General features: G+C 52.3%; 8 protein-coding genes across 8 annotated transcripts; 3 read left to right on the top strand and 5 right to left on the bottom strand.

Annotated features, from left to right (window-relative positions):
• Positions 1 to 333: 333 nt before the first annotated feature.
• On the bottom strand, positions 334 to 3,154 carry GNI_155810 (RNA recognition motif protein; the record flags this gene model as incomplete). The annotated part of the gene is made up of 2 exons (XM_011134608.1): positions 334 to 3,035; positions 3,076 to 3,154. The coding sequence occupies 2 exons, from the start codon at positions 3,152 to 3,154 to the stop codon at positions 334 to 336; spliced, it is 2,781 nt and encodes a 926-aa protein (XP_011132910.1).
• Positions 3,155 to 3,361: 207 nt separating this feature from the next.
• GNI_155820 (putative transmembrane protein) lies at positions 3,362 to 4,786 on the top strand (the record flags this gene model as incomplete). Its single annotated transcript, XM_011134609.1, has 1 exon — positions 3,362 to 4,786. The coding sequence occupies one exon, from the start codon at positions 3,362 to 3,364 to the stop codon at positions 4,784 to 4,786; it is 1,425 nt and encodes a 474-aa protein (XP_011132911.1).
• A 244-nt stretch (positions 4,787 to 5,030) lies between these two features.
• Positions 5,031 to 7,814, bottom strand: GNI_155830 (hypothetical protein; the record flags this gene model as incomplete). Its single annotated transcript, XM_011134610.1, has 1 exon — positions 5,031 to 7,814. One exon carries the CDS (start codon positions 7,812 to 7,814, stop codon positions 5,031 to 5,033), a length of 2,784 nt encoding a protein of 927 aa, XP_011132912.1.
• A 1,117-nt stretch (positions 7,815 to 8,931) lies between these two features.
• On the top strand, positions 8,932 to 9,684 carry GNI_155840 (LPS glycosyltransferase; the record flags this gene model as incomplete). The annotated part of the gene is made up of 1 exon (XM_011134611.1): positions 8,932 to 9,684. One exon carries the CDS (start codon positions 8,932 to 8,934, stop codon positions 9,682 to 9,684), a length of 753 nt encoding a protein of 250 aa, XP_011132913.1.
• Positions 9,685 to 10,618: 934 nt separating this feature from the next.
• On the top strand, positions 10,619 to 11,536 carry GNI_155850 (hypothetical protein; the record flags this gene model as incomplete). Its single annotated transcript, XM_011134612.1, has 1 exon — positions 10,619 to 11,536. The coding sequence occupies one exon, from the start codon at positions 10,619 to 10,621 to the stop codon at positions 11,534 to 11,536; it is 918 nt and encodes a 305-aa protein (XP_011132914.1).
• Positions 11,537 to 12,069: 533 nt separating this feature from the next.
• GNI_155860 (hypothetical protein) lies at positions 12,070 to 12,474 on the bottom strand (the record flags this gene model as incomplete). Its single annotated transcript, XM_011134613.1, has 1 exon — positions 12,070 to 12,474. The coding sequence occupies one exon, from the start codon at positions 12,472 to 12,474 to the stop codon at positions 12,070 to 12,072; it is 405 nt and encodes a 134-aa protein (XP_011132915.1).
• A 258-nt stretch (positions 12,475 to 12,732) lies between these two features.
• On the bottom strand, positions 12,733 to 13,218 carry GNI_155870 (hypothetical protein; the record flags this gene model as incomplete). Its single annotated transcript, XM_011134614.1, has 1 exon — positions 12,733 to 13,218. The coding sequence occupies one exon, from the start codon at positions 13,216 to 13,218 to the stop codon at positions 12,733 to 12,735; it is 486 nt and encodes a 161-aa protein (XP_011132916.1).
• Positions 13,219 to 13,432: 214 nt separating this feature from the next.
• On the bottom strand, positions 13,433 to 14,068 carry GNI_155880 (hypothetical protein; the record flags this gene model as incomplete). The annotated part of the gene is made up of 1 exon (XM_011134615.1): positions 13,433 to 14,068. The coding sequence occupies one exon, from the start codon at positions 14,066 to 14,068 to the stop codon at positions 13,433 to 13,435; it is 636 nt and encodes a 211-aa protein (XP_011132917.1).
• Between the last annotated feature and the right edge of the window lie 45 nt (positions 14,069 to 14,113).

Below are 14,113 nucleotides of genomic sequence, written 5' to 3' on the forward strand. Positions count from 1 at the left end.
CTGGATGGCCTTCCCGACAATGTGCGTTCACAGCGGCTGTGCCATCAAAGCAGGCCTGGCCAACCAGACGCAACATATCAGGGGTCGTGGCTCCTGTCCAGGTCGCGCGCGGCTCCTGTCCAGGTCCTGGCTCCTGTCCAGGTCGCGCGCGGCTCCTGTCCCGGTCCTGGCTCCTGTCCAGGTCCTGGCTCCTGTCAACTCCGTTTCCGCAGTCGGATCGTCAGGGCTCGGGTTCATCAAGGCTCCGGGGTTCAGCAGGGCACGAGGTTCATCAGAAGGCTCCTGATACATGCACTACGAAGGGTAAACTTGCGTCAGGTCTGGTAGGGTAGCTTATCCATAACTCTCTGCAAAGAAAGAAGTAGAGTGTGTCTCGCTCTTACGTACACTTTGCAAGGCTATTCGGAATTCATCCGTGGCGGTCATGATATCATCTTCAGACATCGCAGCTTCAGCGCGCAGCTCCTTCAGTCGGGCAACAACCCGTTTTTCCACAAGCACGCCGATTTGGTCGCTAACCTTGGTCGCAGACTGCTTCGGCTCAGCTTCGCTCGGGTTGTCTTCACCGATACTGAACATATCACCGTCGTCGTCGGGTGTCACCGACCCTGCAGGCTGCCCCTCTGACGATTGCACTGCTTTGTACTCGCGCAATATAGCATTAGCGAGGCGGTCCACAGGGCTGCTACCCAAGTCCATGTCCAAGACACACTGGTCGGATACCACGCCGTCCACATCCTCCAAGCCACCACTAGATGTGACGAGAGGGTTCCGTACGGAGTCGTCTGTTATCGGTGGCTGGTCCGCAACGCTGCCCGAAAGCCCGTCACGACCTTCTACCGTAACACGCGAATCATTCGGTGCCGGAGTGAGCCCGACGGGCGACTTTTCTTGTTCTACAAACGTATGCACTGCGGCGTCCCCGGACACGCCACTGACCGTCCCCGCGTAGTCGCCCGACTTCATTATCGCCGGACTGGCGGAGTCGACACCTGTGCGAAAGGAATTGCTCCGTGGTTGACACAAAGAACGACTTGAGAAATGCTGCTGGAGCGGTGTCATTTCCCTTCTCATTTCTAGACTGATCGTCGGCCTCAGGACCGGAGTCTGGCCGAGCAGCACGGCCGCAACGCTAACTGTGTCCGTGCTCACGTTCGTTTTGTACCCCTTCGGTGCGTCATCCTTTATTCCTTCCGTCTTGACGGCCGGCTGGGTGTGGACGGGTTTGTGGACGCCCAGAGTGCGGCGGGCCAGCACGACAGCGGGGTTAATGCCTTTCATGTTGGGCCCCCAAGGCAGGCTTCCCACCTCGTCGATTTTTCCCGACTCATCCAGTCGGCTGCAACAGTATATGTGTTTATCCAGCAAGCGACGCAGGAGCACAGGGGAAGTATCCCGCAGTCCCCAATTCACCCCATTTGCGTCGCATATTGATCTCAATGCCCAGAGGTCATCGCGCACCCGATACCAATCATAAAATTCACGACGTGCCCAGTACGGCAAGGCTTTTAAGTTTAGTCTCAGGTCTTCATCCACCAGAGGAATTCCGTCCACGTCTCGTCTCTCCAACTCATCTGTTGCAGCTGTCGAGCCCGTCCAGGGGACTTGATTTCTCAAAGAAGAAAATAATTTCGGGTAGAAGAGGGACTCTAAACCATCCAAGTAGGTCTTGTTTAAGAGCGAGCAAGCCCGCCATACAGACAAAACAGTAGAAATCTTAGTGCCCACCGTCTCGTCACTATAAGAGCCCAGATGCGCAAAGACCTCAGGGAGTCTTTGCAAAATGGTTACCTTAAAGTTCCACTGACGACTAGTGTCGCTAGCAACATTGCACAACAGATCATTCAACACGTATATGCAAGCAACCTTCTGGTCAACTTCCGATTGCAAGACCCAATGCACGATTGCGTGCACTACAAAGGGGGCATTCAGGCGAATCGCAATTGCTGTCAGCAACTTAACCGAATCGTTTGTTCGATCAATGTTCTTCAGAACCCAACTGAACTTCGCAACCAATGCACCGACGCCATCCGCAAACGGGTCCCCGACGCAATCTAGAGTCTTCGTCAGGACAGCTTCGTCATCCAATCGGTTATATTCTTGACGAAGTTTCGCATCGTAACCCATACTCACCAGGGGCTGACTAGGGTGCTCGTAACGAAACAACACCTTACCTAACTTAATGTAGCCAGGCGGCGGCAAATTCCGCTGCCAGTAGCATTCACAAACAACTCGACAAAGATAGTAGTAGTGATTGATATCCTCTGGGTGTATCCACGGATAACTCTCATTGCTCTCTACTAATGTCTCTTCTTTCGAATGCGGCGTAGTAAGCACTGCTTGTTCCTTGACAAGTGTTGCTTGCTCCTTGACAAGTGTTGCTTGCTCCTTGACAAGTGTTGCTTGCTCCTTGACAAGCGCTGCCTGCTCCACGGCTGATCCATGCTGCGCTACAACTTTTGCAAATCTATCGATTAAGCTGGCAACCGTGGGATCTGAAGGAGGCCGCACAATGACAACGTCGGCGCCGAGGCTTGTAGTACCGGCGCATGGTGGAGCCGGAATAATTAAACAGGGTGGAGTCACACAAGCGGCAGCCGGGCCTGTCGGCGTTTCCGTCATAGTGTGCATTCCAAACGAGTCTAAATTTGCAACAGTGGGGCCGGCTGTACCACCAGGCGTTAGGCCATTCAGAATGGACGGAGGGGGTACGAAATTGGGCGCCGGAATCGCAGGAGCGTGACGAGCCCAAACAATGGAGAGAGCGGATCCATCAATGACGAAGCCGTTCAAATAATTTTTCGCCCTTTCCGCCTCAGTTGTTGTCATATATGCTACAAAACCTGTCCTGTGCGTCGGATAGGTCATGATCTTAACACTTGTTACCCTGCCGTGTTTGCTGAATACGGTGCGCAACACGTCCTCTGTAACGGAAGGTGCTAGATTGGTGATATAGAGATTTGTTGTCAGGTCCTTGAAAGCGTCGGGCTGAGTTAACCTCAAGTTGGTCAACTCAATCCAAGCTTCCGATTTACCTGTTGAGAACAGTAAGTAGTTTAAACGCTCATGTCTTACGCTCCGATAGTTCCGCTGGGTCCTCGAGTATAAGTTTAAGTTTACTGATAGTGTGCTGAACACTCTCCCTCTCTCTCATGGCGCTAACTAGTCTGTCAATCTCCCGGGTTTCTCCATCTGCGCAAATACCAAGTCGTCGCCGAGAAATCCGCGGCAGAGTATTGTCCCCAGATTCGCGGCCGCGCCTTCACTGGGGCGGTCGATGACTTTCCGAACGCGCGTGTGTGCCCTCTTCGAACACACGTGTGCGCGCTCTCCAGAAGCTCACTTTTGTCGGACATTATTAATGTTATGGATAATCTGGTACTGCGGCCTTGGACTTATTAGTTTGTCCGCCTCACTCGCGGTTGGTATAGGTACATGGCTGGCTAGCTATTACACCATTCAGAATCCGGTAAAGATCAGCGACTATGCCATCAACTTTGACTACAAGCCATTCATTCAATTTGATGCTACAGGTTACATGTACCGATCTCCACCACCTGTAGTATCCCAACAAGATCACTTATGGCAAAAACTTAATGACCCTTTATCCCCTGCCCCGCCTTTTGGGAAGTTCATTCTTCAAGATATGGACAAGTTGGTTTTCCGCAGCCAATCTCATCCCGTGGCAGCTGTTGCATGGATTAGTATAAATGGGAACAATACTCTGCCGTACCCCTCGGCCAGTTCTGACTGGTTTGCTAGGAAGACTTCAGATGAAACCGCGCAAGATGATCGCATTGCCGAGAAGTATCCTGCCGATAATTATGGCCTCGGATTTTCGGCATCAACGACCAGCCAGGGATCAGCAACGTATGGGCCTTCATTAAGCGGAGAGAGCGACAAAAGTGGGAGGTTCGGAACTAACGATAATATGGGAATCAGAAATGGGAACATCAGCCATGATGGACGCCAAGATGGCAGCCGAGATGGACGCCAAGATGGCAGCCAAGATGGACTCCGGGGTTATGGGTTGTCCCGTTACGACTGGTACCGCTATGGGTGCCGATATGGAAGGATCGCCTGGGTGTTTCTCAGGGAATGTGTCATTACACCAGTGAAAGTCGTATTCCACATCCTGAGACTAGGACGCAAGTTGCTGCCTGGACGTAAGTGGCTTCTGCCAGGATTCAGATGGCCGAGGTCTGCAATAAATTGGATATTCAAAAGCGAGAACGATGTTGCGGCAGTCCAGCTTCGAATGGTTTACGACCGGTTCGAGCTTCTGCGGTACAATACTTTGGCACTGTACACCACGTTGTACAACTCGGAAGGGTCAATGGTAGTTAGATTGAACAAGCTGTATGTACCTAAGCGAATTAGTCCTTTACAAAATGCCATGTGTTCCCTCAATTTTGTCGTCTCTGATCTGCTCACGCTTGGCATACAAGCCTTGGAGCCCTGGGTGCAGAACATCTTGTCCCTCGGATGGTGCCAGAGAAGGGTGCTGGCTAGTATTGACATCTTGTCTAAGGTACACAGACAAACGCTTACTGAGTCAACGGTACAGCTGAGAATTGAACCGCAACTTGTGACAGAGCTGATTAAGACACCATCAGACTGGGAGGTTGACCTGTTGGAACCAACGCTCAGAATCATCACACATGCAGGCGGACTAACTGGTCTCATCCAAGACCATGCAGTGCTGGCTAGTTCAGTGCTGGCTTTGTTCACCGGCACCGGGACACTCGTCTTGGGCATCATGCTTTTCCTTATTCTCCACAAGTGAATTTGGCGTCATCAACTGCACTCGGTCGCACAACTCGAGGCTATCAACTTGCCGTTATCGATCCGGCCCGTTTACCACCAATCCGGGTGCGTCCACGGCACGGCGACTAAACTGCAGTTCCGACCGAGGACCAGTCGGCTTATAACTGGTCACTAACTGACTCTCCACTTTACGCTGCTCGCAGTGTCCCTTACGCACACAGTTCCCCTTAACCACGCACTGTCCCTTGCACACACAGAGCCCATCACAACCATTCCAATACACCTCGAGGTGGACTTGGCTTCCTGACTGGCATTTTGTCTGCCAAGTGGAGCGGCGTCGGAAGACCTGGCACTTCCTCGGTGTCTTCAGGAAACCAGTTGGTCGTGGCGGGCAGTGGCCGAACGGATGCTGGAGTGTGTCGACCTAGGCTGAGTCCTCGGCCCGGAATGGCCGGCTCCTCCGGATGCCCTATCAGAATTCGAAACACGTCCTTTCCGATACAAGCTTCCACGGTTTCGATTGCGTCTTGAAGAAACCGTTCCTTGTGTTCAATATACTGTAAATCCCGCTCCAGAGCTGCACTCAACAACTCCACTTCTTCCTTTTGCTGCTTGGTTGCCCGCTGCAGTTTGATCAACTGCTCCTCCCTAAGCTGTAAACGTGTTTCGCGCTCTTGAAGATAATCCTTATATCGCTCCCACTTTGACAACTCAAACTCGGATGGACCCGCTGACGGACATCCACCCGCACTAGAGGATGGGGACTTCTCCTTGGGGGGTTGTACGCCTCTGGTGGATGCTGTCAAGGGGTTACTTCGAAGTGACGGATTCCTTCGCAATTCCTCAAACAACTTGACGAATTGAGAATTGCTAATGACCTTCGCCGCTGCTCGGATCTCCTGTGCCTGCGCACTCAACTCTGCCTGCACTCGACGCACCGTCTTCTCCAGACTTGCACAGTACTCGCGGTATTCCCTTTCTCGCCTCTTCAGATTCTCCTCACGCGCCACCCACAACTGCATCAACTCCCCTGGACTACCAGGGGAAATGCTATTCGCTGAAACGAGATGCCTGTGCGCTTCATCTCGCGAAACGCTCGGACTCCGAGGTTGTTCGGGATGGCAACGGTGCCCCTCAAGATCGTCAGTGCACTCGGGATCCCGAACACCCTCGAGGTCATGAGGAGAATTCTCGGGCTGATGAAGATGACGGGACTGAGGGGAGTGAACAGACGGTACGCTCCCTGCAGCCTGTTGCTGCTGTGCGATGTCCTGCGTGTGCACATGACAAGACTGAGCCGCCTGGAGCGGAGTCGCTATTGATGGCTGCGGCTGGTCTGCCGTTTGGGGAGAAGAATGGCGCGGCGGTGTTGGCACTCTCTGGGTGGATATTCCCTGAGGGGATACTCTCTGGGAGGATACTCTCTGAGGGGACGACTGGGCGAGAACGGACCTGACGGACGGCAGTTGGCCTACTGGCGCCGGCCTTTCAGCGACTGGAGTTCCTGCGGCTGGCGTTGCGACTGGAGTTCCCGCGGCTGGCGTTGCGACTGGAGTTCCCGCGGCTGGCGTTTCAACAGGTAGCCTTCCGGCGGCTGGGGATGAGGTGCCGTGGGGGGAGCGATTCATTTGGGCATTAGATGGAGAGACAGGTGGCAACACGGATGGGGTCGACGCACGAGCGCGCGGGTTGTTAAAGTCGGGAGTATGTGCCCCCTGAGGAACGACGTGGTACAAGGGCTGCCCCGCTGGCGTGGAGGGGATCAATGACGGTAAGTGGTCTACCCTTGGTAAGTGGTTCGTGTTCGCTGGCATTGCGCCATCGGGTATCATTATCGCATCTTCGCCCACTACTTCTTCGCCCCTTACGCATTCGAATGTCCTGGCTTCCGGCCAGGGCGTGGTTTGCAACTGTGTTGCCGAGCGAGGTGAGGGCTGTGGACTGGGCATGAAGCTCATGAGTTCCACGGGAGGTTCGGGTGTGGAGTTCAAGACGCCGTCGGAGAACGACTGCAACCAATTTTGCGAAGAAGGCACGTCTTCTTGTGCCCGAGGTCCAGACGGTAACGGGGGCTGTCCGGAGTACTGAGGCACCGGCCCTCGATCCACGACTGAGCTATAATGGCGTTCACCGGGGGCAGCCTCGAGTGGAGATACAACATGAGACAGCGGAGCGGCGTCAGACTGCGGGATAGCGCCGGACGGCGGAGCAGCGTTTGACAGGGGGCCAGCGTCAAAGGGAACCGCAGCCGCCGCGGGATCTGCTTGAACTGAGCGAAGGACATCATTCTGCTGGAGTTGAGGTGGAGACTCGGCACGGGACAACTCAGCCGGCGCCCTCTGCGATAACGTGCCCGGGAAGCCATTCAACTCCGACGAGGGCTGAGCCGGCGACCGTGATGTCGTCCTCATGGATCTCGGCGAGCCCCCCGGCGAGTTCAATCTCGCCACGGTCCCGTGGAGCCCTTCGAATCCGGGAGGGGTTCCAGTCATCACGACTGCAGGAGAAACACTGGGCGGTCCAGGAGAGAGACTGGTCGGTTGGGCAGCGAGACTGAGTGGTCCAGAAGAGAGACTGGGGGGTTCAGGACACGGACTCGGCGGTTCAGGAAGCAAACTGGGCGGCTCGCTGTTTCCTGGTTCAATGTTTCCTTGAACAATGTTCCCTGGCTCAATGTTTCCTTGAACAATGTTCCCTGATTCGACTCCTTGTTGTTCGGCGCCACCAAAGGCTCCGCCCATATGACTCGGCTGATAACGAAGGACGGGTGGGATCGCCTCATCCGTTACCGCCATTCTATGACGTACTGGACACGGTGCCGAGGGTATGGGTCCTTCATCTGACCGGATCTGGCTTTTCGCACGAGCACGTATGGTTTCCACATGTGCTTCTTCACGTGAGAGTCCATGGTCATCTGAGGCGGAGTGGTGAACGTCGGAGGTCTCGTCGAGGATTTCTTCGTTTTGAACCGACCCTTCTTGCTTCGGAGTCTTTCTTTGTTTGGAACTAACTTTTCCTTTCCGCGACTTGTTCCTCTTGTTAGCCATGACGGGGGTGCAGCTGCATGACCGCGCTCCTACATTGCTTAGAGAGGCCCCGCCCTTCCCGTCTCTGTCGCAACAAGCTCACTAGCGGTGTTGAGTCATGGACAATCCATCCGGGTCCTGCGTGGTAAGTGATTCTTGCTGAGCGCGCGTCCGTGAAGATTATGCGAGACTGCCAATCTGGATAGATGTGAGTACTTAAAACAACTCAGCAATATGGGTCAAAAACTAGGGATTTGATCTGGGAGGTAACTCGCTGAAAAGTCCTAACAGAAGGTGAATGGCATTGTGGTGCTAATCATCCTGCAAACAATTGTGTCCTTCAATGAAAATCGATAATTCATGATATCTGAGTTGCAGGAGAAGTAACAGATTCTGGACATTGATTGATTTAAAACTGGCGGGGTGAGACCGTGCTCTGGAGTATTTTATCCCACCTGTTCGAAGTTTTTCAATGCGCACTCAAGTCGTATTTCACCCAAGGCAAAGAAGCGGCTTGGCGGATTCTTTGCCTACGAGTCGGTAGTCTTGAGCGTTAGGTGAGACTGGGCCGCGGAGTAAAATATGCAGGAGAGTGTTCAGTGGACGAATGAACAGCAGCCCGACAACAACTGAAGACGGCAAGGGCTGCTGGGTCATGTAGTTGTCGGTATCTTCAATTGCTTGCTGACGGTAATGGGGCTTCATGACCCAGAGATAAACGGAACTTGGATTGGTTGTAGGGCTCGGGGCGTTTCTTGTCGAGTCGGGGTTAGCAAGGGCGGCAAGGAAGCCAGTAGGGGTAGAAGAGATTGAGTTAAGGTTATTGTTCATGACAGCTAAGGCGGTGTCAGCCGAACTAATTATAGCAGTAAGTACTTGAGGAGGCTCGGTAACAACTGCGGTCAAATCTAAGGGCACTTCACGTCTTTCGGCCTTACCCAGGAGGTCGTCCACCAAATCGGCGCGCTGACGCCGGTAGAGCAAGAACACAGCGACCAACATAATAAAGAGAGAAGGAGGGCTTAAGACGGTATCAGAGAAAAACGTGTTGAACGATTTTACGCCGTAGGACGTTAAAGGGGTGTGCGGGCTTCATGCGATTTTTATCTCGTTGCCTCACCACGGGGCGTGTTTTCACATGTTACGTGCCATCCTCGTGCCGTTCGTTTTCACTTTGGTGACAGCATACACGGAATCGTGGAAATGCGGATTTGAGAACGTCCCGATGGTGTATATGAATCTGGATAATCAAGTTGAGCGTCGGATGCGTTTGACAGAAATGTTCCCTGAGGCTATTCGGATACGGTCCGTTGATGGAAGGAATTCCACAGAATTGTTGTCTCGGCTGGATTATGACTTCAACGCAGAGGAATTTTCGAATGGGCAACTGATCTCCGCCACTAAGAACCATTTCAAAGCCTTTCCGGGTGAAGTAGGATGCTGTCTCACGATGTTTGACGCCTTCAAGTATGGGGTTGAACAGGGTTACGAGTATATGATCCTCGCTGAGGACGATGTGGCGGTGCCCTTATGTCAGATTCTTCCATCTACGTTGGACCGGATTATAAACCAGCTTAATGAGGCGGATCCGGACTGGGAGGTATTGCGGTTACAATGGAGCGTTCCTGCACATAGCTTGTATAAGATGAAAGTGAGCCAGTTCGACCGGCTGAGAAAACTCGTGCAAGAATTCGGTGAGGAATATCGACAGTCACTCATGGCGACCTACGGGGCCTGGGAATATGCCCCCATAATAGGAAGATTTAGCGGCGGGTGGGGCACTGTCTTCAATGTCTGGCATCGGAGGGCCATGGAAAAGTTTATTCAAAAATACGGGGGCAGGACAGTGAATGGCGTGCAAAAATGGAAATGTCCTGACGACAAAGCATGACTCATATGCCATGCTTCCTCCGTGGGTTCAGAATGAACCTGGCGAACGAGGCAGCATGATTAGAGAAGGGAAAACTAATCATGGGTTCCATTTGTCGGTGGTCGCCCAAAGCACCCAGTGGCTCCTAGAGCTAAGAGAGTTCCTGAGAAAGGGAGCTCAAGATCTCTATCCCGACCCGGAATGGATGTGGCAAGCCAGTCAAGTCCAGCAGTCATGGTCGCGGTCGTGCTGCAGGCGCGCCAATTTTTGGTTGCTTGCACTTCTTCTTTTCATCTTTTTGATTTGAGTAACCTGCCCTGCCCTGCCCTGCTCAGCCATGCTAAATCCAGTGCACCGAAAGCCTAGCGGTCCCACACGATAGCCTGAATAATGACACGGATCTGCCCCACTGATTTGGGGCCAATTTCTGTTAGGTAGAAAGATAATCCCGTCCAGAGAAGTCTGTCTGTCTCTATTCCAAACGGAAATATTCGCTGGATTACTACTTGAAGGCATCAGACGCTTTCCGGCTACTGCTCCATAAGTTATGCAGGTACAGTTGCTTACCAACGCTACGAACCACGGACCACGGAGATGTGGTTGTTGATATGAAGTTGTGGATGTTCCATCTTAACACCCGGGTACTGGCGCAATTTGTTCTGTGCCATGGCCCACTAATTAATGTCCTGGACTGTTCCAAGCTGCTATCCTAACGTCTTCTGCTGACTGTTTTGTGCTCTCGACTCGTAACCGCGCGCGCGCACACCGCGCGCACACACGTGTTCGAAGTTCTTCTTATGCGTATTTTCGCAACTGTCAGGTAAACGCTTAGGGAATCCTGGGTCCGCACGCTTTCTTGCGCCATTCGCATCTTGTTCTCCGTCCGATATTGTTCCGTTTCAGTTTAGTGACAGCATACACCGACCTGTTTAGATGCGGATTTGAGAACGTCCCGATGGTGTATATGAATCTGGACCATCAAGTTGAGCGTCGGATGCGTTTGACAGAGATGTTCCCTGAAGCTACTCGAATTCGGTCCGTTGATGGGCGGAATTCTACAGAATTGTTGGCCCGTCTGGATTACGGCTTCGACGCAGACGAATTTTCGAACGAGAAACTGATCTCCGCCACTAAGAACCATTTCAAAGCCTTTCCGGGTGAGGTCGGGTGCTGTCTCACGATGTTAGACGCCTTTAAGTACGGAGTTGAGCAAGGTTACGAGTATATGATACTCACTGAGGACGATGTGGGGGTACCCTTATGTGGGATTCTTCCTTCTACGTTGGACCGGATGATAAACCAGCTTAATGAGGCGGATCCGGACTGGGAGGTATTACGGTTACAATGGAGCGTTCCTGCAGATAGATTGTATAAGATGAAACTGAGTCAGTTCGATCGGCTGAGAGAACTTGTGCAAGAACTGGGTGATGAATACAGACAATCACTGCTGGAGAGCTATGGCGCCTGGGAAAATGCCCCCATACTAGGAAGGTTTAGTGGCGGTTGGGGAAACGTCTTCAATGTCTGGCATCGGAGGGCCATGGAGAAGTTTATTCGGAAATATGGAAGCAGGACGGTGAACGGTGTCCAAAAATGGAAGTGTCCTGATGACAAACCATGTATCAGTGATTACGTCTTTGTTGCTGAAAGCACCGGGCACTCATATGCCATGCTTCCTCCGTGGGTTCAGAATGAACCTGGCGAACGAGGCAGCATGATTAGAGAAGGGAAAACTAATCGTAAGTTCCATTTGTCGGTGGTCGCCCAAAGCACCCAGTGGCTCCTAGAGCTAAGAGAGTTCCTGAGAAAGGGAGCTCAAGATCTCTATCCCGATTCAGAATTGGTGTGGCAAGCTTATCAAGTCAAGAAATAATGGACGCAGTAATGTTTTGTGAACAGGGGAACGACTCGGGCGAACCATGATAAACTATTGATGAATGAACTCGAACTAGCTAGCTGATAACGGGTTGATGGCGAGTGTTGAATGCAACTGAAAAGTTTCTCGTTGTGTAAAAACAAAAAAAAACTCTTTAATTGACCGTTCTCTGTGCGACGTGATGTCCCAAGTTGTCCAAGCAGCATTTGCAAAGCCAAGTGGTAACAAGACCCGAGTAACGAGGCCCCAATTTGGGTCTCTATTTGTTTGGATTGGGCTCTTCAAGCCTTTCTATCGAGCTAGGTTTAACGGGTCGAAAACACCTAGCGCAATTAACAGCCCTTGCAATTTTTATGGCACAGCCCGTCCGGTCGGGTACAACCCGGTCGGCATTGCGGCCGCACACTTCAACATACTCAAATCGAATGAACTATGTTGTAGAACGTCAATGACTACTTCGCGGTTTTGCGAAGTCGGCGACCTGGCTGGGTGACAAAACTTTAGTTGAATGAGGTGAAGGATCTTTCGCCTTACATAACAAGCGACAGCACCACAGCCGAGCCGATCAAGACGTTCATCGTTGCCCCAGTGGTCTTGGGCCCGCCTGCGTCCGCTCCGGCGTTCTCTGCTTCGGTTCCGATAACAACCTCGTCCTCTGCTTTTTCGCCTTCGGTAGCGGATTCTTCCCCGTCGCCACCCTCAGCAGCTTCACCTTCCTCAATGAACTTGCACGCGTCCAGAGATCGCACACAGTCGGTAACAGGAGAACCCGCAGGACACGTTCCAACAGTCGGCATTTCAGTGCACTGAGCGACGCAGTACTTGATCTGGCTGGGATCGACCAAGCTCGCCTGATTTAATGTATAGTATGCAACGCAGTCGACAGAAGTCTGTGCCAAAACCACCGTGGACACTGCAGCTAGAATCTTAAACATAATATTGAACACAACAACGAACCGATCCAACATGCCGTGACGGCTCGTCGTTTTTGGTCAAGCAAAAACCGTCAAGCGCAGCGAAGAATAAACGAACAGCGCAGAATATATAACAAAACGAGTACATAACAAAAACTGGATTGTACAACACTAACCGGCGCCTTGAGACCATCTTTTGTGATCCTCTCCCATTTGGGAAAGTCTCAAGAGACTTCACCGAACTTCAACCTTCTGCCCGGAAGCACTTCATCTTGAGGCTTACATCACAAGCACAAGAGCGACCACCGACCCAGTCAGCAGGACGCGAAGAGCGGTGCCACTGGTCTTAGGGGCGGCGGTGTCATCCCCAGAATCCTCTCCAGAATCCTCTCCTTCAGCGCTCACCACAACCTCCCCGCCAGCCCCCCCGTCCACATTTTCAGCTTCAGTAACGACGGCCTCCTCCTGGTCGCCCCCTCCGACCACTTCGCCAGACTCGGTAGGTGCACTTTCTTCAGCCTCGCCGTTGTCTGCGGCTTCGCCTCCTTGAACGAACTTGCACGCGTCCAGGGACTGCACACAATCGGTGACAGGAGAACCCTCAGGACAGGTACCAGCAGTCGGCATTTCATTGCATTGCGCAACACAGTACTGGATCTGGCTGGGGTCAACCAGACTTGCCTGATTCAATGTATAGTATGCAACGCAGTCGACAGAAGTTTGTGCGAAAGCAATAGTGGAAGCCAAAGCGAGGAACTTGAACATGATAGTAAACTTTTGCTTTAAGGATTGTTCACTTATATTCTTTCCGAAGCCGAGTGACGGCTGGTCTCAAAACTACTCTTCTGATTTCCCGGTAACTGTCGACGTGTGGTCCAAAACTATATTGCAGAACTAAAAGTAACTAACTGTATGGTTATACTTCTTTTGAAATGGGTGTATACTTCACGCAAAAAGGAGACTTCCCCTGACGTCGATCTTAGAGCATCATCATTAGCCGTAGAGCAACAACAGACCCGGTCAGAATACGAAGAGCCTCACCACTTGTCTTCGGCATGATCGGAGCATCGTCATCTCCGCCGACCTCTTCATCAGTCCCCTCCACAACCTCCCAGTCTGTATTTCCCCCCTCCACATCGTCACCTTCAACTGCGTCGCTAGCTTCCACGGGTGCGCTCTCACCCCCCTCAACCGCTTCGCTAGGTACAACATCACCGCCTTCAACACCTTCACTAGGTGCGACTTCACCACCTTCAACACCTTCACTAGGTGCGACTTCACCACCTTCAACAGCTTCACTAGGTGCGACTTCACCACCTTCAACAGCTTCTCCAGCTTCTCCAGACTCGGTAGGTGCACTTTCTGCAGCCTCGCCGTTGTCTACAGCTTCGCCTCCTTGAACGAACTTGCACGCGTCCAGGGACTGCACACAATCGGTGACAGGAGAACCCTCAGGACAGGTACCAGCAGTCGGCATTTCATTGCATTGCGCAACACAGTACTGGATCTGGCTGGGGTCAACCAGACTTGCCTGGTTCAATGTATAGTATGCAACGCAGTCGACAGAAGTTTGTGCGAAAGCAACAGTGGAAGCCAAAACGAGGAATGTGAACATGATTGGAAACTTTTGCTTTAAAGATTGTTCGCTTATAGATCTTTC

Source organism: Gregarina niphandrodes, assembly GCF_000223845.1.
Source record: "Gregarina niphandrodes unplaced genomic scaffold scaffold00045, whole genome shotgun sequence".
Taxonomy (NCBI): Eukaryota; Apicomplexa; class Conoidasida; order Eugregarinorida; family Gregarinidae; genus Gregarina; species Gregarina niphandrodes.